This window comes from Engystomops pustulosus, chromosome 5 (assembly GCF_040894005.1).
Source record: "Engystomops pustulosus chromosome 5, aEngPut4.maternal, whole genome shotgun sequence".
Classification (NCBI taxonomy): Eukaryota; Metazoa; Chordata; class Amphibia; order Anura; family Leptodactylidae; genus Engystomops; species Engystomops pustulosus.
The window spans coordinates 166044336-166069785 of record NC_092415.1 but is presented as its reverse complement, the minus strand read 5'-3'; the positions used below and the strand labels follow the sequence as shown (position 1 = coordinate 166069785).

At 38.3% G+C, this 25450-nt stretch overlaps 1 protein-coding gene across 2 annotated transcripts in view; it reads right to left on the bottom strand.

Moving 5' to 3' along the window:
• Nucleotides 1–1931: 1931 nt before the first annotated feature.
• Nucleotides 1932–25450, bottom strand: part of COLQ (collagen like tail subunit of asymmetric acetylcholinesterase) — a 69538-nt gene continuing 46019 nt past the window's right edge. For both annotated transcript variants that reach the window (XM_072153693.1, XM_072153694.1), the window contains 9 exons: nt 25071–25115; nt 24705–24740; nt 20306–20386; nt 10293–10380; nt 9349–9467; nt 8662–8781; nt 6253–6358; nt 4543–4645; nt 1932–3688 (listed from right to left, as the gene is read on the bottom strand). In XM_072153693.1, coding sequence (XP_072009794.1) covers nt 3619–3688; nt 4543–4645; nt 6253–6358; nt 8662–8781; nt 9349–9467; nt 10293–10380; nt 20306–20386; nt 24705–24740; nt 25071–25115 — 768 coding nt within the window. In that variant the 3' untranslated portion in view covers nt 1932–3618. The remainder of the gene's footprint in view (nt 3689–4542; nt 4646–6252; nt 6359–8661; nt 8782–9348; nt 9468–10292; nt 10381–20305; nt 20387–24704; nt 24741–25070; nt 25116–25450) is intronic.

Sequence of the window (25450 nt, the reverse complement as noted above, 5' to 3'; positions counted from 1 at the left end):
AAGTGAACTCACCTTCCGATGCTCCCCGGCATCCATCACGGCTCCGACATCGGGTTCTGGTCCGTCACAGTCTTCGTGACGTCAGCCACATCGGCACACACCATGATGTCAGCTTGCGGCTGACATCATGGTGCCTGCAACAGACCGGGAGGGGCTGGCAGGCTATATACTCGAGGGGGCAGGCAGGCTATATACTCCAGGGGGCAGGCAGGCAGGCTATATACTCCAGGGGGCTGGCAGGCTATATACTCCAGGGGGCTGGCAGGCTATACTACAGGGGCTGGCTGGCTATATACTACAGGGGACTGGCAGGCTATATACTCCAGGGGGCTGGCAAGGTATATACTGGGGGGGGGGGCTGTGACCAATGCATTTCCCACCCTCGGCTTATACTCAAGTCAATAGGTTTTTCCAGTTTTTTGGGTCAAAATTAGGGGTCTCGGCTTATACTCGGGTCGGCTTATACTTGAGTATACAGGCGGTCCCCTACTTAAGAACACTCGACTTACATACGACCCCTAGTTACAAACGGACCATTGGATATTGGTAATTTACTGTACTTTAGTCCTAGGCTACAATAATCAGCTGTAACAGTTATCACAGGTGTCTGTAGTGAAGTTTTAGTGTTAATATTGATTCTTATGACAATCCAACATTTTTAAAATCCAATTGTCACAGAGACCAAAAAAGTTCTGGCTGGGATTACAATGATAAAATATACAGTTCCGACTTACATACAAACTCAACTTAAGAACAAACCTACAGACCCTATCTTGTATGTAACCCGGGGACTGTCTGTATATGGTAAATTAACTGTTAACATTTGTGACATTTTCAAAAAGAGCCTGACTAGAACTAAAGCAAAGCAGATGTGGACATATAGTGGGACATTTATCAATTTTGGCAGTGGGTCCCTGTTTTTTTGGCGCCTGAATTGTGATATAATTTTCATTGGGATGTTAGACTGTGGCATAAGGGGTTAACTAATTGGCGCATGACCGAAAAAGGTTAAGTACTGTTTTTTCATTTGTGATGGTGAAATATAACTCCAGCTATAGATCAGCTTTTTGGATCTCTAAGAGTGCGGCAAAAACTATTTTAGGAAACTAGAAGTGCTGGAAAAGTTCCAGGATTTAAAATTTGCGCCCAAAAAAAGAAAAGGCGTAAGTGTCGGAAAAGGACAAATATTGTGGTGCCAACACTTCATAAATAAGGGGCAACATGTGCAGCAAGGGGAAACAAAGATGCCAATTTTCTAGCAGAAAGTCAAAAATAAATTCCTCCCATAGCCATTACAGCTGCAAAGATGGCAGATCACACCATGACCATGTAGCCGTCAGTTTTAATGGGGTAAATGGGATAGTGCAGAAGAAGAAGAAGACCTTTAGGTCTGTAGGTTATTGATATCTAGGGCATGACAGTAGGAAGTCATAGTAGAGTTGGAGAAATTTGCCAATGACATTTTTATGGCGTTGTGATGGTTGTGCGGTGTACACGAGTCGCGTGAACTATATAATGTCAATGCATGTGTGTCACATTTTTTTGTAGCCTGTTGATGTTCGTCTTGATGCAATACTTATACTGTAAATTGTGGTCTAATAGAATTCTTCTGCATACTGTATCACTTCTAATTAAATGGGTTGTCTTGGCTTTTAAAAAGTTATATATAAGGCTTTGGTATACAAACAAAAATTATTCTCACATCCTATGGCATTCCTGATCACCCACGCGCCGCAAGTCACTGTCAATGCGTAGCCGGTGCGCGTAGCCGGCGCAGGAAGTGAGTATAAGTCTTTTTGTTTGTATAGCTCCCCCCCATGCCTTATATAAAATGTTTAAACAGCTTGACCTTTAAGGGTGCCACGTGCTAGATATTTCTGATGGTGGTCCTACCAGTAGTTTGTATGTTGTATTGGACACAAAAGAGACCGTTTCATCAGCAGTTTGTTTTATTTTTTTTGGTTGTCCCAAGGTGAGGGGCATGCAGGTAAAGAAGATTCCAGTTGATACAAAGACATAAACGCATACAAACACTACATCCATTAAGAGTTAATCTTCTTTGTTTTTCATTCCTTGTTTAGATGCTGTCATCAGATCAGTAAAGACATGCATGTCAATTCTTCACCTGCTATTACACAACCTGACCCGTCCGTGTGGAGCTCAGGCAGGGATTAGAAAATAGCTGAAAGGTCTATGTATAACAGTCTAGAGCTCTTCAGTCAAGTCAATCCTTGTAATATTGAATAAATAAATGTTCATTGAACAGGCAGCATGAACAGCAATAGCAATTCCACAGCGTATGCACAATACAAGAAGATTTGGAACCTGCCAAACAGACATGGAACCAAGACTGTCCGACATTATACAAAACTATGACAACACTAGGACACCGCAGAACAAGTGATCGATACACTGGAAAAAAGTACAAAATAAAACAAAAAAAACAAGCAAATGGTTGGAGTAGCAAGACACATATAGAAAATAAGGGGAACTCAAAAAAATGGATTCGATAAAATATCTGCCCTCTTGCCAGGTGCAGCACCATGTACTATACCTGGAAGTTCCTCCTTGATATACTGAATGTATAGGGCTCAGCTGCAATACCAGATGGGACCTATGGACAAAGAGTGGGGCTATTTTTGGAAATTAACAATAACATATTTTCTAAATCTAACACTGGACATTCATGATAACAAGTGGCTGATTCATGGTGTCAATAACTTGTAAGTAGTAAGGGAGAAAGGTTAGAATTATATGCTGGGTATAATACTTATATACATATCATTACTTGTAAATATTGAGTGTTTCATATTCTTTGATATCTTAGATGTCTAATCTATTGTTTCTTTTTTACCACCTGCTGCTTCTGTGGCTTCTCTAAGTCACCCCGTAAGTGTTGTCTTTTTGCCTCATATGGGTTAAGAAGCTGCTACTATCAGCACCGTTTCTGCATTACACAACTTTGAGTCTTTGGTCTGCAACATTTTGTCCAACCTGACCACATGAAACGACAAGGCCCTGATTCTCGGCTCCATGCAGCCTTTCTTCCCGTTCCTCGCCTTCTGATTTCCGGTCTATGTGCACCATCGGAAGAGCAGCCCCATGTCATTCCTTTTCTACAATTCTAATTCTAACAAAGTCTATACAGTACGGTCCATTTTCACATTATTATAATTGTTATTATTAAGAGGTTAGTGTTCCTTATAAACAACACAATTCAGAGTACGCTTGTTTTTTCGCAATTATAATTGGCAGAAGAAAAAAAAAGAAAAAAAAGTTTGATTTCCACACATAACAGTGCTAAGTCGAGGTAATGTTGTCTTATTTCTATCATATTCCCGATGAGTGAAATTAGCTGTCCCAGCAGTTTGTCCTGTAAGTCATGTTCCTGGACAAGCCACGCTGGCAGGTAGTGTTTGGCATTAAGACAGGATGCAGTGGTCCAATTTCTTCCAGTCAGACAGAATTGTTACGATTCGTAAAAAGCCATCAGCAGCGGATTTTTCTTTCACTCAGACTTAAAGTTTAGCATTTTGCTCAGTCTTGTTGAATTTCTTGTACGATAGCACCTGATGCGTGTGTGACATCGTGAATCCTTCTATCCTTTCCTCTTCTATCTCATGTAAAATAGCGACACTGTGTAGAGTCAATATAACAATAAGTTGTGCATCGCAGCTGTCCGTAAGATCTATGGAAAAGGAAAAGAAAGAACATTAGCAGAACGTAGATGGCTCTGGCACTTGGGAAATCATTACTTTTCTGGCACTTCTAGTTTTTCTACCCCTTTTTCTGGCACAGTTTTTGCCACAAAACAGGTGCAGTTAAAAGCATATTATAGATATAAATCTATTTCCCCTTTATGAAAGGGGAGACATTTCTAATACTTTTTGTTTGTGCGCCAAATAATTAATCCCTTGTGCCACAAAGGTCAATTGGAGACATCAGTCCCCTAAAGCTCCAGCGGTGCCATCACAGCAGACATGTGGCTACACAATAAGGATATCTGCACAAGTTGCGGATTCCATACTGATTTTATGAACAAATTCTGGTGCATAAAATCTGCACCGTAATACAGAAGCATTAAAGGACATTTACCATCCGATTAGCTGTAGGTAGATGATTACAACTCACCTCCCGTCCCCGGGTGCACTGAGCACCTGTGTGCTCTGCCCCTATGTAATTTATTCATACCCCAGCCCTTCTTGGTCTGCTTACATAGTGTACATAGAGCTGGTGATGTCACTGTCTCTCTCTTTCTCAGCAAATCTGGCGCACCGCTGGCAATGATGTTCTCGCACATGCGTGAGTTTTGCAGAGAGATATATTACATAGGGGAGGAGCCCAGTGGTGCTCTGCAGAGCACTTTTTGCTAATTTGCATATATTAAATGCAGATTTTCTGCATGACAATCCTCAATGTTAGCAGATAGCCTACTAAATAGCTTGTCATGGAATGGACCTATAATAATAATTACAGTGTCCCATTGATTAGGGAGTAGACATCAACTAAATCTCATAATCATGTTTGTTCATTACTACTTACCCTGGGAGGTAAGTTCTGCAGGACTGATAGCCAAAGTCTTTGCCGTCACATTCTTCCACCCCTTCTTGCCGATAGCCGTCTCCACAGTAAGCACGCTTGCATTCTAGGGAAGGAAACAGATTACCACTAAGATGTTGTGACCGGGACGTAATGACCTGCAGGGACCCATAAGGATAGGCCTGGGAGGTGCAGGGGATTGGTGCAATAAGTTTTGCTTTAATTTTTTTTATATAACTAACTGAACCATTTAGCCAAAATATTCTCCTGCTGCACAACCCCTTTATAGGAAATAGAACTTAGAATCTTCAAATCTCAGGGATAATCTCTTATGCTTTTGATTTGTGGTTCTAAATAAAGCATTTTTTCTTTAGATGACTACTGGACACTAGTTTACTTTTACCCCATAGACTGGGTGGATCATATTTTGGCCAGCCTTTGACAAGCTTAAAGGGCATCTAACACCAGGATGAAGGACTGTAAACCAAGCACACTAGCATACTGGTGTATGCCCCCTCTGCTCTGATTTTAGTTTCTTATGCCCTGGTTTTTTTTAAAAAAAGGTTTGATAGATTATGCAAATGAGCATGAAGGGCCCCAGGCTCTTTTGGTGTTAATGAGTATCAGTATCACATTTGAATAATTTGTAAAGCATTTTTTCTTAAAAACAAGGGCATAGGAAGCTCAAAGAAGAGCAGACCCTTCCAGAGGGAAATAAAACCAGTGTGCTTGGTGTACAATCCTACATCCTGGTGCTAGATGTTCTTTAAACCCAGCGAGTATATAGATTGTATAGAAAACAATCACGTGTGGCTGAAGATAGTTTAAAGAAATAACTTAAGAAAATGAAGAGCAAGTGTCTCTCCAGAGTCTTGTCCCTTGTACTGGCAGGGACACTGTCATGTTATTACAGTAATATATCATGTGGAGGGATAGTGTTTTTTGCAGATGTCACATGTATATAACACCCTTAGTGACACTGATATCATACAGCTGGTTATTTTCAGACGCTTGAGGTTGATATTATAACATTGTTGTTTTAAGAGCTTTATTTTGGCAATAATCACTTCATGCAAAAGGATTCACGCATCTGTCTGTTAACATTTACTATGTGTTGCCATACAACTATGTACATTATGGTGGCCATTTTAACTTACCATATTTTTCGGACTATAAGGCGCATAAAAAATAGTCTAGTGCACATTATATATGAACTGTACTTACAGACAACACGCCTTGAACTGTGCACAGGTCTGCCACCTGTTGGTCATTCATCCTTATAATCAGGTGCGCCTTATAGTCCGGTGTGCCTTATATATGAACTTAGACGTTTTAGCAGGCATTTATTGATGGTGCGCCTTATAATCCGGTGTGCCTTATAGTCCGAAAAATATGGTATTTAAACAAACATTCTTCATTGAGGCAATAGGTCACTAACAAACAAATTTAAAGGGGATTTCCATAGATTGAAAAACATGTCTGCTTTCTTTGGTATTGCAGCTATAGGAATGAGTGGAGCTTATTATACTATATTAAACTATATGCTACCCATGTTCAGGAGAAAAAGCAGCCTGCTTTTCAGCCACCAGACAACCCCTTTAAGGAGCAGCCTTGATAGAGACAGTATTGTGGCCACTTGTTACCTATAGTATTTTTACATTAAAAATCAAAAAGGACAAGCATATCCTGCTCCAGTCTACTCTGTACACTTACCTATACAGGTGTCGGTGACAATCCTATTGCCGTCATCACATTCCTCTCCTGGCTGGACTATACCATCCCCACAGGTGTTACTGGCATCTGATAGAGTAGCTGTTGGCTAAAAATAAAATACAAATACATCACAACGGTCGCATATTTTATTGTATCAAGCTTTTTATGCCCTATAGAAGCTTACAGTCTATACATTGAATTATTGTATAAAATGTAGTAGTAGTAGAAGAATAAAGTATTAGTTTTAGGAAGTGATTTTCTTAGGTGTCACCTTTTCCTGAACTTCTAGTACAGCTTGTATACACACAAAAGTATCATCATCACCATCTAACAAACAATCAGAAAAGCTATGTCTGCTTTATGCTGTATTGATACAAGTAAAGCAGAGAAGTAGAGAAGTAAAGCATGGAAGTCTACCCCGGGATAGCTCGATTATTTGCAATATAATTACCAGTCCTGCTGTCAACATGAAAAAAAGAAAAAAATGTTTGGCTTTTATTCCACTCCAACTATTTTTTTTTCCAATATAAAGGTATAAAAGATAAATTGGCCAAAGAAGTGAATACTCTAAGTTCTACTCAATGGGCGTAAATTCAAAAAAATATAAAAATATATTAAAAATTCCATCACATAAAAGTGCCCAATGGGACGTATTGCTTCATGTAGTTGCTGCAATAGGAAAGTGGTAGACGATATACACTTGTTATGGTACTGTACTATAATAGAGGTTTTCTGGGATAATTTTACTAAGGACATAGAAAAACTGACAGGTATGCATGGGCTATATTCATTTCAAGTGTTTTTTCAATTTTTTTGTTATATGCCAGATTTCATATTATCAAGAAAAAGATTTCCAAAGATCCTCCAAGCATTAATATGTGGATTAGAGTATCTAATCTGTTCTTACAAGGAGAATGCTATAAATTAAAGACTGTTCTTAGAAGAAAGGCCATGCAATTTAAAAAGATTTTGAAAAAAAACGAATAGATAAGAACTTTTCAGTAGAGGAGAAGTACTTTATTGATGAATAAGGATAAAAATAAAGGGAGAATTTGGGGGGCAGACAATGGGGGAGGGATTCTTTTTTTTAGTTGGGTTATGAAACATGGGGTGGGGGAGGAAAAAAAAATCATGTATGAATAATAAAAAGGGAAAAAAAGAGGGAAAAGAAAGATATGGAATTTTGTACAAGTACAATTTTATAATACAAAATAATAATAGAAAACTTTTATAATTATGTAGAAAAGCAGGATAAACCAGTGGTACTTACTCTTAGATTCAGGCAACGTGAGTGTAGTAATATTATTATATTTGTTATCCATGTTCTGGTGGAGCCGCTCAGTCATGCAGCTTTACAGGTTGTTACACTGTGCAGGGAAGAGGGGGAAGCAGTGTAACAGCACATGAAGCTACAGCACGGAGGAGCTATGGCAACATCCTCAGAGCCCTTTTGGCACATTAGCATAATTTTAAAAGTTGATTTTAAAAGGAAGGAGGCCATGGATAACAAATACAATTACCGCAGTTACAGTGCATGGATCTATGAATAAGAGTGACTAGTGAATCATACATGATTTTGAAAGTAGATTTGCTTTAACAGTCTTGTCTTTTGGACTTAGCAGTAAATATAAAGTGAGGGAAGAGGGAGAGGGAGCAGCAGGAAAGTTGCTAAGTTTTAGAAAGAAACTGTCACATCTGTGCCTGCTTCCTCCTCTGTCCTTGCTAGTAAGTTGAGCAGATGTTGAGTTTGTTTTTGTTTTTCAGTCTGAACTGGGGTTCGTGACTGATGTCTGCCACGCCTCTCACTCTGCTTTGGTCTTGCAAGAGTTAACACTGATGACCTGCGCTCACGTCCACCTGCGGCAAGGATTAGTCTTTCTATAAGTGTCCAGCTAAGCCTTCATTCCTTGCTGGTCAAACTGCTATCTATGTACTGCTATCTAGCCGTGTTGACTAGCTTCTCTCTTGTATGCGCTAGCTCTTGGTTTCTGATCTCTTGCCTTTGTCTTGACTATTTTATTTGGATTGCCATTTGGTTATTGTTTATTCCCGCTGTTGCCGATCCGAATTGTCTACTTTGCCTTAGTCTTGTTACGTGTTCACACCTTACCCAGGGAAGGAACATTGACCAGTTATTGGCCACCGTTTAGGGGGCACCCAATAAGCAGGAAGAGAAAGATTGGGGAGTTCAGTACCAGGGTTCGCTGTCCTTATTTGTGTCCGGCCGTTACAGAAACATTTTCTCTTATATGATATATTGTGAAGTTTTGCATATATACTTTTTGGTTTAATGTAAACTTTGCTGACATAGAAATGTCTTTTTAAAGCTAATAATTGGTGTTGACCTGTAAACCACCAATGCCAGGGAGTTAGTGGACTACATAAGTGCCCAAAAAACTGTTCTCTTACCTGTATAGGAAACCAACCATTTGTATCTCTGAAATATAGTGATCTTCGGTCCTTACAAAATGCTAATGCATTATCAATTTCCAGCCTGTCTAGCTCATCGTGACTGTTAACCAGAAAAATCTGGAGTAAAAAGAAATAATAAATAAACATTATTTTTGTATCGATATGATCTTTTTTCTACAGGGGGGAACAGTGCTAATGTCATTGTGTGAGTGGGTGATGTATGATAATGTAACTGTATCAGAAATGTATCTTACATATTTTTATAGTAACAGGTTACAAGTGGTATTTCTATAAATGTTAGGCTTCATTCACACACATGTATGGGGGACGTATATACGGCCGACGTATATACGGCCGATATACGTCCCCCATACACTCCTATGGGCTCACGGCCCTGTACGGCACACGTGCGGTACCGTACCGCTCCGTAGCATGGGAAAAGATAGGACATGTCCTATCTTTTCCCGTATTACGGCACTGTGCGCTGTATCTCCCTATGGAGAGGGACGGGGGTTAGCTGCGCTCATCCCCTGCTCCTCTCTGCAGCGCCGATGTATGCCCGCCGTACTACGGTACGGCGGGCATACATCGTGTGAATGTAGCCTTAGTGGGAATTTCTAAGATATGGCTCTTCAGTGCTATAAATCACCATTAGTATATGTTCTATGTCACAGTATTCAGTACCTTGGCAAAGTTATAACCATTCAATGATTCATCAATCACAGATTGAGGATGTTTACAATGGCATCTCCCCGGAGGTCCCGGAACACCTCTCTCTCCCTTTGGTCCAACAACTAATTGCCCTGAGAAAAAAATATATACATTTAGAAAAATTAGCAAGAAATAAAATGTGTCAAGTGTCATTAAAAGAATAGTAGAACTCAACAATTATAATCAGGCATCAATGAGACTGGTGTGTGTACTGCATTGTGTTACAATAATGAAAGAACTAAATAATAAATTATATTCTTATTAAAGAATAAGAATAAGTTTAACTAAACCCTTAAATGTAACTTTTTTTATTTCAGAAATGAAAAGAGCCAATAATATGCTTCATCAGCTTATCTGTGCCTTTTTGTGCTCCTTCTTCCTCCTGTGGTGAGCAATGTTTCAGAAAGCCTTCTCAAGTCCATACACAGCAGATAGATAAGGAGAGGAGGCTAAAGATGAACCGTTATATCTAGGGAATATTTCAGCTTGATGTTCAGCTGTCAGTGTGAATACTGGAAGAAAAGCTCACTCATGCAAAGTACGAAAAGCAGGAAGAAAGGCAGGGCAAAATAAGGACACAGGAAAATGTGTCTATATTAAAGTTGTCTATAATACAAAGTTTGCTATTATTACCTGTGCTATTTATGTGTGTAATTTAGTCAAAAGTTTAGTCATATTTTAACGCATGTTTACTGATATTAATATTTTTCTTTTACAACAATAATGATGATTTGTATGTTCTTTCCCATGCACTGTGATAATATTTTATATGTGATTAATATATTATTTGTTTACTGTTTGTCTTGTGATTCATTCCAAAACAAATTAAACAGTATATATTGAACAGTATTATAATAATAAAAACATTTTCCATGATGTGGTAGTACATTTTATGTGGTATTTTATATATCTGTTACCTGGTCCTGGTGGACCAGGTGGCCCAGTAGACCCTGGCCTTCCAGGTGGGCCCATAATTCCCATGGCACCAGTCATACCCTTGTCTCCCTATAAAAATAAAATTAAAAAAACATATTTATTACAGTGGCTGATGATAGATCATAAATTTGGTTATGTTAAGTCTAGTCCGACAGATCAGGACATTGGCACAGAATTTTATAAGCAATGTGCACCAAAAACTGTCTAGAATACCCTGAGCCTCATTTTAAATGGTTTTGAGACAGTTTTACAACTTTTATTACCCTAAATAAATTACATCAAAAGAAAAGGGGGCCGTCCGACTCTGACCCCCAGGCCGTGGGCTCTAGACCCTTCCCTTTCCCTTTCTACTGAGTTTAAAAATGACATGCATAATTAACAAACTTGGTTTCTAAAGATTTGCATTAGTCCAGCAAGAATAAAATATATGATTGAGCGTATAAAGTACATTATACAATATTTATTCTTCAATGCTAAATATTTGACAAACAATGTTAATTATATATTTAAAAAAAAATTAAATAAAAATCAATGAAAACAAAAGACAAGGGGGCACTTTCTCCATCTGTAGTAAGCAAGGTTTAATCAACAAAGGCGACAAAGCTTCTTTACTGTGAGAACTGTTGATATGTGGAATAGCCTGCCTCAGGTGCTGCTCACAGTAGGGACAGTAGAGAGCTTCAAGAAGGGTCTAGATGTCTTTTTACACTAAAATAACATTGACGTTTATGCCATTATATGGAATTATGTTACATACCTTCTCCATCCTATCCCTTCCCTTCTTTGGTTGAACTTGATGGACAAAAGTCTTTTTTCAACCGTACTGTATAACTATGACTTGTACAAAAGGATATGTGGCGTCACATAAATATGGTAAATATGGGTGTGCCCTAAGGTGAGACACACGGGGGGGGGGGGGGCTTGAGGGAATGTATTAACTTGTGATGCAAGTTTTGTTTTCTGGCACTCGACCATAGTTAATTTGGCATACCACAAGCAGAACAAAGGAGCGTCAGAAATAATTGGGCAGATTTATCAAGTGTCTGAAAGTCAGAATATTTCCAGTTGCCCATGGCAACCAATCACAGCTCAGCTTTCATTTTACCAGTGCTCTTGAATATTTTAAAGGGAAGCTGTGATTGGTTGCCATGGGCAACTAGAAATATTCTGACTTTAAGACATTTGATAAATCTGCCCCAATGTTCCAAATCCAGGAATGGGTGTAGAAGTTTATAGACCTGCTTTTGCTAGGTCTATATGTGCACCAAAAAGCACCAGAATAGGTCTCTAACATAAATTAATGGAGTAAACCTGTCAGTATCCAAAAGCCTACCCAATATTAGGAACAAAAAAAAAACCCACAATGGGGGGCATTCATTATTGACTTACAGATGGAAAACTCACATATTTTTTGTATTAAAAAAAGTGTTAGGTGTTGGTGCCACAATATTGTTGCTTTCTGACAATCACTAATTTTTCCTTTTTGTTGCACACAATTTGGCCACAGTTGGGAATCCAAAACTTGTCCTATCCATCTAGTTTTCTGACAAGTTTTTTGGTGCACACATAGGGGGGGATGTATTAACGCACTTGCACCACAATTCTGGTGGTTTTGCGCCTAAAACACTGTCTAAAATGCCTTTTGTATCAAGGCTTTTAGACCTGTTTTTAGCCATTTTCCGACTTGTCTGAATGAGGGGGGCGTTGCCTTCGGAAACTGGGCATGGTTTGGTCGAAATGGGGGCGTGGCCTATTTGCATGTTCCGTGCACCAAAAATTGTGGCGCAGAGTTTAGACCACTTTAAAGTAGGTCTAAACTGGAAACCGACAGTCTTAGGCTACATTCACACGATGTATGCCCGCCGTACCGTAGTCGGCGCCCCTCTCCATAGGGAGATACAGCGCACGGCGCCGTAATACGGGAAAAGATAGGACATGTCCTATCTTTTCCCGTGCTACGGAGCGGTACGGTGCCGCACGGGTGCTGCACCGTACCGCTCCTGTACAGGGCCGTGAGCCCATAGGAGTGTATGGGGGACGTATATCGGCCGTATATACGTCGGCCGTATATACGTCCCCCATACGTTCGTGTGAATGTAGCCTTATACTGCACCAGATTCATTAACACAGTGATAAATCTGGCGCAGAAAATGACTACGGTTTTCCTCCACTAAACTGACAGAACCTGGGACACATTAATACATCCCCCCATAGAGCTGCAAAAAGCTGGTCTAAGGAATTCTATTTCACCTTCATGAATATGGAGTTAGTGCAGTTCATTTTCAGCCATGCGCTAAATCATTTAACCTTTGCAATAATCAGTAAATCTGCAGAAAAAGGCACAAAACATAAAATGTGGGATCCCCTGCCACAAAACAGGCACTAACACAATAATAAAAATCCCCTTCCCCACCGTAAAACAAAAATGTGCCATGCACCAATGCTATGGTGCGTGATGGCGTGCAAGCCTTGATGAAGTCACAATTCCTGTCAGGAATTCTTGACCAAGAAATTTGACTATTATTTACCTTGCACCACCTACTGGTGGGCTTGACTAGAGCCTCTTAGTAAATACAGCATAACCTGCATAGTGGGGGATAAAGGAAATCTATCATTTGCTTTTTTGCATTGTGAAGCAAACATGCTGTAGCTACACTGATGTAGAAACATATCTTGTTTAATCCCTGATCCGAATAATTTTGCTGAAAAAACTATTAAACATGTATGATAATGAGGCACTTCTTACCCTAATTATGCACTGCTCCAGAGAACATTTTATTCACTGTGTTGTCCCTGACAGGCAGAAGTGATCAATTGCTGCACCATCACCTAGCTACTGAGTCATCCAGCTCAGGTTGATTAGTCCTGTCTGGACAGTTCAGGAAGCTCTGTGAAATACAGCAAGTCAGTATGCCCCCAGCCTTCCTAAGGTCCTAAATTTTATAATTGTTTTTTGATCACAACTACTCAGTTGTTACACAAGATATGTTTCTGCATCAGTGTAGCTACAGCAATCTCAAGATATGTTTGGTTCACAATACATAAAAACAAAGGGCAGATTTCCTTTAACATCAAGTGCTGCGCGAGCACTCGATAAATCCCTCCATTGTTCTGCCTTGAATAAGATAACAAATAGAACATGTAAATAAAGACTGGACAGTCCTAAACTGAGACATTTACTATCCAGCATGAGACACTTTGATAAATTAGATGAATATCTCATCTAATTTCATGTCTTCAATTTCTTGTCAGCAATAGTACATCTATCTCATTATGTCATATTTTCCATAATATTCGTAGTATGATGGTAGTTTTACTAAATTATCATCTGTTTTTGCCCGACACTGTCAACCGTTTTGTATGATAAAACACTATTATAAAGTACATGGAAAGGGTCTAATGTCTTTCCATGGGACTGTGTGAAAGTGAATATACAATGGTTATGTGTTGTGTTTTAGTAAAGGTGTGAGTATGTGCTGGGAGATTTATTTTGCGTCTTAAAATAGCTAAAAAAGAGAATATTAAGTGGTCATAAAAAAATTGTACGTCACTAATCTCTGCTGATAGGATAACATTCCGCTCCTCTCCATCCTTCACTTATGTAGTAATTAAAATTTGTCATCAACAAGATTTTGAACTGTAAGGAATGAGCCGGGTAGAATTTCAGGCCCGGATTATATAATGCAGATTTTCCATTACAGGCAGTGAATGCTTTGAAACTACAAATGTAAAATAATGATATCTTAAAAAATATAGAGGACAATAAAAACAACCATATATCACATGGGATATCACAATTGCAAGAAAAACTTCCTAAAATTTTACATCCGTATTTAAAGGGGTATTTCCAAGTCAGGTATCTATGACATATACGATATGTACCAATATATGTAATGAATACATGTTCATTACCTCCTTCCTGCAGTCCAGTCAAATGGAGAGTTTGCCGTGCAAGTGGAACTAACCTCCATTCAGGTGCACATTAAACTTGACTGCGGGAAGGGGGTCAGGGAACCAAGGTTCCCAAGATATGTGGTCCCACCTCTTATTTTGTGGATAAGTAATAAATATCTGACTTGGGAATACCACTTTAACCCCTTCAGAACCAGACCGCGCTGTTAATGATTAGGAACTAAAAGTCCAAACGCATCAAAAGACGTGCTACGTGTATTTTTAACAAAATGAATTAAAGCTTTTCGATTTTAAACCTCTTTCCTCAAAGTTCTGCCAGGAACTCTTCTAATTGTTTTCATCTGTTTTGGAACGGCCCAACCTTCCTTCTGTGCTAGCAAGGACTCTCTCACAAAGGAACCTACCAACACCTGGTCAGCTGGAAACTATATATTTTTTCAGTTTTTTATGATAAGTAATAAATATCTGACTTCGGAATATCACTTTAACAAGGAGCTGTCACCCTGTATAAACGCTTTAGTTCGCAGCTCCTTAGCTCTACCCCAGTAATAGCAGTTTTAAATTGCTAGCTTATTCGGAACATAAATATAAAGATAGAAAACACTGCAGTACATAGCCCTCCGAATGACGGACCAAGTTTACAATGGTCCGGCGTATTTATGAGGGGCGGTCCGAGGCGCCCCCCTCTCTGTAGCTTCTCCCCCGGACTGTCGCTCCCACACCAATTGCCGGTGTGCAGGCTTCAAGCTGCAGTCACCCCCTCCTCAGACCGCCCCCTCATGAATACTGTGGACCGCTGTAAGTTTGGTCCAGCGTTCACAGCGCTATGTACTGCAGTGTTTGGCAGCTTTATCGGTATGTTTAACTCTGCTATTACTGGGGTAGGGCTAGGGAGTTGTTTACTTTAGTAAGTGCTCCTGGAGTATTTATTTTGGATGACAGGTCCTCTTTAACCCCTTCAGAACCAGACCAGTTTTAGTTTTTCGCATTTCCATTTTTCACTTCACGCATTCCAAAAGCCACAACCCTTTTATTTTCCCTTTTACAGAGATCTATGGGGCTTGTTGTCATTGGGACAAATTGTACCTGCTAGTGTCACCATTTTATATTCTATGATCTACCTGGAAAATTCCAAAACCTGTGGAAAAAATGTAGTTTGCATTTACGGCTTTAACTATGCAGTCCAGATCATGTCCCTTTTATTCTATAGGTCAGCATAATCCCGGAGATACCAAATTTATTTAGCTTTGTGGGAGTGGGAATACCTCTAAAAAATGGCAAAAAATTATTATCTTTGCAGCAACATATTCTGACACCTATAACTTTTTTATACGTCAGTCTGAGAGAACTGTACAACATGATTTTTATTCTAATGTTTATGGTTCACAAAAAAATGAGAAAGCAGAGGTTTGTAGACTTGAAAGGTTTTTTTTACTATTACTGGGTTCACTACATGGGATGATAGAGCAGACATTTTGGGACAAAGGATAGTAAACATGTTCATAATTTTATTGTGATAATGATTTATCATGCTTTCTAGTGAAGGGGAGGGTGATTTGAATGTTTCCTTTTTTAATTTATTAACTATTTTTTTAAACGTTTTCATTTTATATTTACTACTTTTTAATTAGTACATCTTAATACAGCCTTAACCTCTTGCTAACATATACATTGCTGTTGGATATGGCTCTAGCCAAATATTTACATTACCAGAGTCAAGTAGCCATCACAACAAATGCCATGATTAACCACTTTATGACTCGGTGTCATTGGTGCCTGAATGTTCAGGTCAATTTTTGTAGTTCTTTTTTTCTCTTTTTCGTTGATGATATAATTGGAAAAGCTTTAAATATCATAACACCTCAACTAATTGTATATAATTTTTTATGGAATTAGCAGACAAATGACTAAAATGTGAAAAAATATGCTTGCTTATCAATTTTTACATTACAGTTTCTTTTGCAATATGTGGTAACATTTTAGAAACATTTACCAAAATATGTCATCAATATGCATAGTATTAATCCATCAACGATATTCAGGTTCAGAGACGGGGGTTGTATGTATTTTTGCAAACTGTCTTCTTTAACTTCTTTATCAATTCAAACAGTAATAACTCCAGAACCATGGCACCTAAAATGAGTTTAATTTCCCTTAAATATTATATAAGATTTGTTTTTCTAAGTGAAACAGAGCCAGAGATATCCACTGTTAAAGTTACAGTCGGGAATTAAAGGAAACCTACCATAAGGAATCTACCATCAGAAGTAGATCTGATGGTAGATTCCTCTTCCCTGCCTCTGCCCTGTAATTTAATAATCCTAGAACCTAACCTTACTTGTTAAAAACTTTATTTTAGTAATATGTAAATTAACTGGAGAGGCTAATGTGGAGTGTACTAACCTTACCTCCCAGTGCCTGGCCAGGCTAGTACAAATATAACTAAAATAAAGTTTATATATATTATATGTACTAAAATAAAGTTTATATATATTATATGTACTAAAATAAAGTTTTTAGGTTAGGTTAGGTTCTATGGGTTATTAAATTACAGATTAGGGCAGAGACTGGCATTAGGAATCTACAAACATATTTACTTTTCATGGTAGATGCCTCTTTGTAGGTTTTAGTTGATAGTAGTAAGCTCTGCAATATATTCTTTTAGAGAAAAATGCTCCTGTATCTTTTATATTTCCATGTCTTATTTCCAGTTTTTAGCAGTGTTTCTGTCCTGTATCCACTAACAGCTAAGTGAAAAGGAACCTGATAAAGTCTTTACAGACAGTTGCTGGATAGTCTGAATTAATCAATCAATCACGTAAAATATTCTGTGGGTAAGGAAATATTTAATCTTTAACTTTTTTCCCTTATGCTGTGCACAGGATCTCAGATACAATGCTACCAGGCGCACCGTCAATAAATGCCTGCTAAAATGTCTAGGTTCATATGTAAGGCGCACAGGATTATAAGGCGCACCTGATTATAAGGATGAATGACCAGCAGGTGGCAGACCTGTGCACAGTTCAAGGCAGCTGTTGTCTGTACGCACGGTTCACATATAAGGCGCACTGGACTATAAGGCGCACCTTTGATTTCTGAGAAAATCAAAGGATTTTTTGTGCGCCTTATAGCCCGGAACATACGGTATGTCGAGAGCCCCCACACATAGTTGAAGAATTCAGGGCCATTGGCCTCTCTCTTTACTATCTCTACAGGGCAATATCAAACTTAGTGGGTGATTTGGGTGATCATGGGCTCCTTAGAAGCCTTGGGTCCTGTTCTACCGCTCATTAGACGGGACAGGCTATGCCAGCCCCAGATGATAAAAGAAGATTGATGTCTTAATTCTTGTAGCAAAGAAAGTGAAGATTTGAGGGCATCTTAAGATGGCTCTCAAACTGGATGGGAAGTAACACCTTCTTAATTTAGCTGTGGTTTCAGGAGGGATATTTATACATTTATGCTGGACATGCTAACTCAAAGCTAATGTGTACACTAGAAGAGGACTAGCTTAACAGATGTCCCATCAACACCCTCGTTAATCTTCTATTGCAATGCACACTGCTTGTAATGTTACATTTAGTATATTTATCTACTTTTCAATAAAATCATCTTACAACCAGCAGTGATGTCACCATACTGGACTACACTTTCAAGGTAACTGTAAAGCTAAATGTTTCTGGTTGTCTATGATGTAAAATGTCCCCATGATTGCGAACCATGCTGGTGGTAGTAAAGGGAAACTTCGTGGTGGTCTACATTAGTGATGAGGAAGCCTGTGACAGACAGCTGAAGTTTAGCATTTCTAAGGGTGATCTTGACCTTCTGTTTTGTACATGATGATCAGTGAGTGGCAGAGACCGGACTGTTTTACCATCTAACAGTAGCAGAGCAGATTGATATGATTGTGCACAACCTTTTTTATGCATGTAGTCTGGTCGGACAACGCTTCAAGACTTCCAGGTGGTTCCGCCTTCCTATTTAGACTCAATTGTATTCTACTTTAGCAGCCAAGACGCTGAGTAGAATTCAGGAAGTTGGTGGAGGGGTTATGAATCTCATACAAGTCTCCAATAGGGGCAGATTAAGACAGCCACGGGCTGTATGGATATTATAGCCTCTAAAAGTCTGGATTGAATTAACTTCTTACATCTGGTACTAGAATCAAGCTTCTTGGAGAATAGGGAATGTGTCCCTTCTGTCTGCTCTGCAGTTTCAGGACCTTTGGAGGACTTTTAATGGTCCTGAAATTGTTCTTATGTACATGTGTATTAAGAGAAGAAACGGATGTATGAGGATTTCATGGGTGAGGTTTCTTCTTTGTATAAAATTTGGTGGATGGCCAAGGGTCCCCTAGAAGGCTTGGGCCCAGGGTACCGGCCAACCCGCCAATACTATAATCCACAACTGCTTGCCATTTCAGAGAGCTGCTGATGGCATTATTACTACTCCTCTTCGCTGCTCACTGCTCCTGATCTTCACACATAGCAGATTTACTGCTATGTAAATCTGACATTTACTACACTTTAAAGACACAATAAACTTTATTTACTTAATTTACTTTATTTAAAGACACAATAAACAGCATGATGTCATCCTGTTTCTTGTGCTGAACTACACAAATGTGTGTATAAATCACTTGACATGAGGACCATTATAATATCTTCTTACTGAGAAGGATCACAAGACAGGATTCACAGCTCATGCTTATATTAATGGATCCAATAAATCACATTACACTCCAGGGTATAAACCACAGGCAAACATTGACTTAGTAATATAATATCAACCCTTCCGGCATGTTATTCCAAAGCAGAGTTAAAAAAAATCTACCCTGTTATTAATTGAAACCCCATAGGGTAATTTCTGAGCCTAAATCGCTGGTGCAAGAACCTGTAGATGCTTTTTTGTCCCAAATATAAGAGGGGTCCATTAACGGGTTAAAAAATAAATAAAAAACTAACAGCTATAGTTACCTAGGGGGGAGTCTAATGATCTGCATCCAACCCATCGCTGGTGCCTCTGGTGCCTATGTATTGCTTTGGCACTTGTACACTGATGCTGGGGTGTATTACAGCCTTGGATCAGACTGATATAAGGCAATTTGGGAATCCTATTCGCCGGTCCATAAGGACCTAAGAAGGTTTAATGTCTCAAATCACCATCATAGATTCCATTTAAGAATGGCAAATTGCTTTTCTAGTATGCAACACTGACACCAGCTATTAAGTATTGTAAATATAAATAGGCAATTCAAGGGAATATCAATGAAAAAAAAAACCATGTAAGGCTCAGCTCAAACCACCACTAGTTAATATTTTCTGTTTTGGAAGAAAATAAGAAAACTTAATACTCATGGTAAACGCAAGCCCTTCCACCATGCGTCCCCATCGACTAACATTTAAAGATGTTTTCCTCCCATTAGGCACTGTGCCCCTCATTATTTTATTTTATTATATCCCACTCTTCTGATCCTATTATGTATTGGATTGAAAACGAAACCATATTAAAGAGTGTGTCCACTAGCCATCATCAAAGTATTACTCACTTACTGATTACAAAGTATAGGCTTCTCCCAATTTTCTACATATGGCTGATTTTAAAGAAGATAAAGATTTGGGTTTCGGCTGTTTGATCTTTTTTGTTTTTGGTAAATAATTTTGAGGTTTTCTCATGCAACCAAGTGTAAGTATGGGGTGATTAGCCAAGACAGCTCTTAGGGGAATGAGTCCACCATTGGGAAGTTGAGAAGACAAGCTGCAGCCACAGTGGTCTTGTAACAAATTATTCTCCTTTCCCCGCTAACATAAACCAGGGACTTCTTTAAGCAAAGCACAGTCACTACTTTTTCATATTTTCATATTAGAAAACCTAAACGTTCACCATCTAACAGTACTTTTTTTTAATCAAATATTTTTAAGAAAACAATAATAACCTTTCCCTGTGTTTAACAACCCCCCCTCACCCTCCCATCTAACAGTACTAAAAGCTGATAAAATATCAGTATGAAACAGTCCCATAGTATTTCTGTCCTGCTGATCCTTTTACTCTGTGCACAATAGAAATGAGAAGAAATTATTACCTGTTTGCCCCTCTTTCCGGGTCTTCCAGTGGGTCCTCTGTTTCCTGGAACTCCTGGTTCACCTTTGGGGCCCATTTCTCCCTTGATATAGAAAATAAATCAATGATTACAAAGATTCTAACATTCCCGAAATTTTTCTTTTTTTATATTAATACAAAATTTATTTTATCAAACACTAAAAAGCTGTACACATATTTGAGATAAGAAACACCATTGGTCCCAAATACTGTTCTTGTTTGGATAAATAGTTCCTGTTACCCTCCTTGACATGTTTCCATAAGTGAACTTTTTTACTCATTGTGAAAAAAACCCAATACTACAGGATCGCTTCTTTAGCCCTGTCTATGCTCTCCCCTTCTCCTCACCACTGGATCTCTGTTCTTCTTTTATTTTTGTTTTCTGATCGTTTTTAACTACTACTTCTACTACTACTATTACAACTACCTACATTGCTGGGTAATGACTGATTCCTAGCTCTTGATTTTGCTAATTTGACATTATCACCAAAATTTTGAATTAGAATAAAAGATCGTAAATCAAGAAAGTGCCAGACAAGTAAATTTTATTATGCAAAAAATAAGTGGCAACACACAACAGAGACAATACATATAAAAACAGTGAGTGCCATGTAGTCACAGAATCAGCAACCCATTGGGAAAATCAGACCTGGTACAAGAAGTATAGTGTGAATCAGAACCTGAATGGAAACCCCATAGGTAAAAGGGAGAAGACATAACTCATAAGGAGCTGAATCTACATAATAGTTACCTATACCAGTAAAACAGGCACACGCTGTACAGCGTGTCTGTTCTGATTCAGGTTCTGATTCACACTATACTTCTTGTACCAGGTCTGATTTTCCCAATGGGTTGCTGATTCTGTGACTACTTGGCACTCACTGTTTTTATATGTATTGTCTCTGTTGTGTTGCCACTTATTTTATGCATAATAAAATTTACTTGTCTGGCACTTTCTTGATTTACAATCTTTTATTCTGATTCAAAATTTTGGTTGTATTGTACAAATATAGCGGGGGTTACCTTTGATAGGAAAGTCTATGCCCACACCCCTAGCTTAATGTTGTTTTGTATAATTTGACATTATCGTAAACTCATTTTGGTTATCTGTATCCACCTACCCTGTACAATTGCAATACCCATAAGTTCTGATATGCATATGGCTCCCAAGGCAATTGCACTACAGTACTAGCATTATTTTACTCTTGTATGTTTATATCACCATTGATGACATATTATAAATACATCTTTGAATTATAATGATATTATTATTCCAAGTTAAAAAATGCACTGATGTCAAATGATGTAAAAAAATAATTATTTCACTGTTCTCCATCAGAAAACATTACTTGAAATAAGCTCAGAGTGTATCGACAGCTGGAGTCATTGTGACAGACGAGATCTCTATGTTACTCCAAGATACAAGTGGAGTAAACTGCATATATCAGATTTCAACACATGCATCTATCTCTGTGTATCTTGAAGTTTATACACTCTACAATAAATTTTTTTTAACATTCTGTTTTCCAAGGCCCACATGAACACAATTACATTTCTACTTCTAGACTCAATTATGTTCATTATATCATTTTCCCTTGGTGGGTTCATCCACAAGTTAGAGAAACAAAACACATTTCCTCAGTAAGATCCTTATTTAGAAATTATATGATTATCACAGATGAAATAGTGGCTGCCAGTAAGTAGAGCTATATTTAGCTGGTTATTAAGAGCCGTAATGCGGATAATGCAAATGCATTGCAGCTTCCTCGCTGGCAGGAGTGCATGAAACACGGGCTGCGAGGTGACATAAGTTCATAAAGCAAAGGGTAAATGATTGTAACATGAGATGGTAAATGAGGTATGGAATCCCTGAATAGCAACCAAGACTATTACTTACATCTCTTCCTATTTTCAGTTGTGGTTATAATTTATTCAGGTGAAACCACAATAGAAAATCATTGTTCATTTAACACTGAGATATTGTAAATGTTAGTGAGCAATTTTTAGAAAGGGTGAGATAGATGTAACTTTAGGGTGGTAGGCATCTATTTTGATACATCTCATGTTCCCTTCTGGTCTTTACTTCCTGCCCCGTTTCAGTATTCAGTAAAACCACTAAAGGTTTTACTGCCAAAAAGTAATCCATTGCTGTGCCTATTAGTCATTTTCTGTGTTTCAGGTAGAGCCAGGGAAAAGATAATCGAAGAGAAATACCCTGTCTAATGTTTCCCTATACTTTGGATAGCGGTGGATTCTCGTACATCCTGTGGTCGAGGAGTTCCCTCCTGTTTATATTCTATATTTAATGCACATCCCTCCGATGAGAAATCACCTTTCATGGAACAATGGAAAGCAGATTTTGGCCTCCAGTTGTCCTTTACACGATGGAGAAATAGCTGTACTATAAATAGTTAAAATGGCTCTTATGATCATGTCAATGTAGACAGTGGTCTAACATGGAGGATCCCTTTATCTCCTATCTCTTAGCAATACAGGTCCAATAAATAATAAAGACAGCTATGAAAAATTAACTTCATCTCTTTATATATTTGCATGTCTGAGGAATGAGGGACATCCTTTGTCACTAAAAGTCAGTGCATCCGGCATCTCCGGGAGCCAATGGAACTTTTTATATTTATGGACTTTATCCCATTACGGAAGACTATGGTGATGTAATGTAACATTATTCCTTTTAGTACCAGTATATGCCGCAAATATATAAAGAAGAAATGAAGATAATTTTTCATAGTATAACTGGTCTACCCAGGCGAAAGGTAGCCAACAGGTTTCCTTGACTGAGGCCTCTCTGAATTTTCTACATAGGACCTATTGGGACTTATCTACTAACGCTGAGACAGGTATTTAACTGGGGATTGTGGACAATGCACTTTCGGGGAACTCCACCAGACGTGTAAGTAAATGTCCCCCATTATATCCCCTCCAAACTTGCCAGTCTTTATCCACATGTCCTAGATCAACTTTTTCGAGGATTTGCCGTTTGGAGTGACTGGACCCACATCTGTTGGCATTGTTATATGATAGCCACTCTCTAGAACAATGTGAAGACCCTTATTCGTTACTTGGTCGTTCAGTCCCTGCAACTCGCAGTACTTTTTCTGGCAGGTAAACCAGCAAGGAAACAGCAAGAAAACAGCTAACCTGTCTTTCACCGCAGTTTAAAACAGGGTCAACTATTTAAGAGAATTGACGTAACCAGGACAGATACTTGCCCCTTGTTGGAAAGTATATGGAACTCGTGGATTTTCCTACAGGGTTCACCTGGCCTTTAGAGGGCCTTAAAAATTATATACCATATATTATATAAAAATTATACTCCAGTTTCTTTACATTTTTTATAGATGGTTCTGTGAAACTACATCCTCTCCCCTATGTGCTCCCCTATCCCTTCTTCTCCCATGTTTTATTGTTTTGCCATTTTACTATTATTTGGTTATACAAATGTATTGTACACTTTCTTATTTTGTATATCCCTGTGAGGGGTTTCTTTTTAGCTTTGTCCTAATTTAAGGGTCTAAGTGCGTTTAAAACAATGAAACTGTGTTGAAACTAATATGACAACAAAAGCATAGTTTCTAGATGCTACAAAGCCCAAAATAGAGGTGTTTGAAGTGATGTTCCCCTAAAAATGACTAATCTCTGGCAAAAAGTGACTCTTTTGTGCTCATTTTCCCATCACTTTGGAGGATATATTTTTTATTGGTAAATAGTTGAGATTTCACATAAAGGAGGAAATTCTAGAAAGGACACTTCATACCCTACCTAGTAGTTTAATGGGTTAAAATCGCATGAAAGTGTCCCTTTAAGGCTTAGAAGAGTCAAAGCTTTGCAAATACTTTTCTTTTTTTGTCCCTTTCCTGAAACACAAGGTGTTTTACTCTTCAGATCTGTGTTTACAGTTTATAGATTTCAGAGCTTATATTTTTTTTTGCAGCTTCAATATCTGCATACAGTTTGCACTGAAAAGTACTGTATACTATATAGAATAATAATCTCATGTAGAAAAGACTAATGTTCCTGTAGCATAAGGGGGTTTCTCTATCAACAAGGTTTTTACTGTTACAACTAGGACAATTCTGAATCCAACTATCGAAGTTAATACGGGCAAAAATTTGTAATAATAGTTAAAGCTAATAACATAATAAACATATCTCAGGTTTTATGAACATAGTTTTGTGTAAACAGTATAGTGGAGTTCAGTGATGCATATGAATATTCAGAATATATAGAACACACTTCTTTTGGGGTTGCTAATAAGGAGTCATTACAACAACCATAGTTGTGTAATTCCAAACCTAAGAAATGCAACTTATTTTCAATCACTTATGAAGTACATACTAAAAGTTAATTGAGGAAGCACTTACTTTTTGGCCAAGCATTCCTGGAAGACCCATAAAACCCTGGAAAGGATAGGCACAAATGTAAGTATAGCTCTTTGGTAAAACATGTTCCGAATTCCTTAGCTATTTCAGTTCTCCCCGGCTAAGGTCAATGTAGTCTCTCTAACGAACTTTGACATGGAATAGCAATTTGCCATCATATTATTTTACACAATGCAGGATATCAAGGCTCAAGTTTCAGAAAAGATAATCACATGGTACGGAAACAGTGTGGTATGTTCCTCACTGCCAGATATTTCTACTATGATCACCCGCTGTGTGCCAAGACAAGGTTGTATTTCCAATCTCACTCATTGAGTAATTCATTACCAGTGCAATGCGGTATCCTACCTGTTCACCTTTAGGCCCCCTTTCTCCGGTGTCTCCCTTCAGACCCTAGAGGTAAGGTTTTAAAAAAAAAAAAAATTAGATCAGTTATACATTATCAATCTATAATCGACCTATGTGTAATCAAGTCAATGTAAAATATAAAACCTATAACAGCAGAATATTCTAGGACTGACATTTTTAATGATTTTATGTGCTTATGTTATGTAAAAACCACATGCATGTAATACACCTGTATGGAAAACACTGTACATGTTTATAGATAGAGTATGGAATATGCAAGGATTCCATGGTCTGTTCTTACCATTGTGTTGTTGATCTTTAAACCTTCATAAATGAACGTTTTTATGTTTTCACATGTCATGCAAACTGAGCCTGTTACC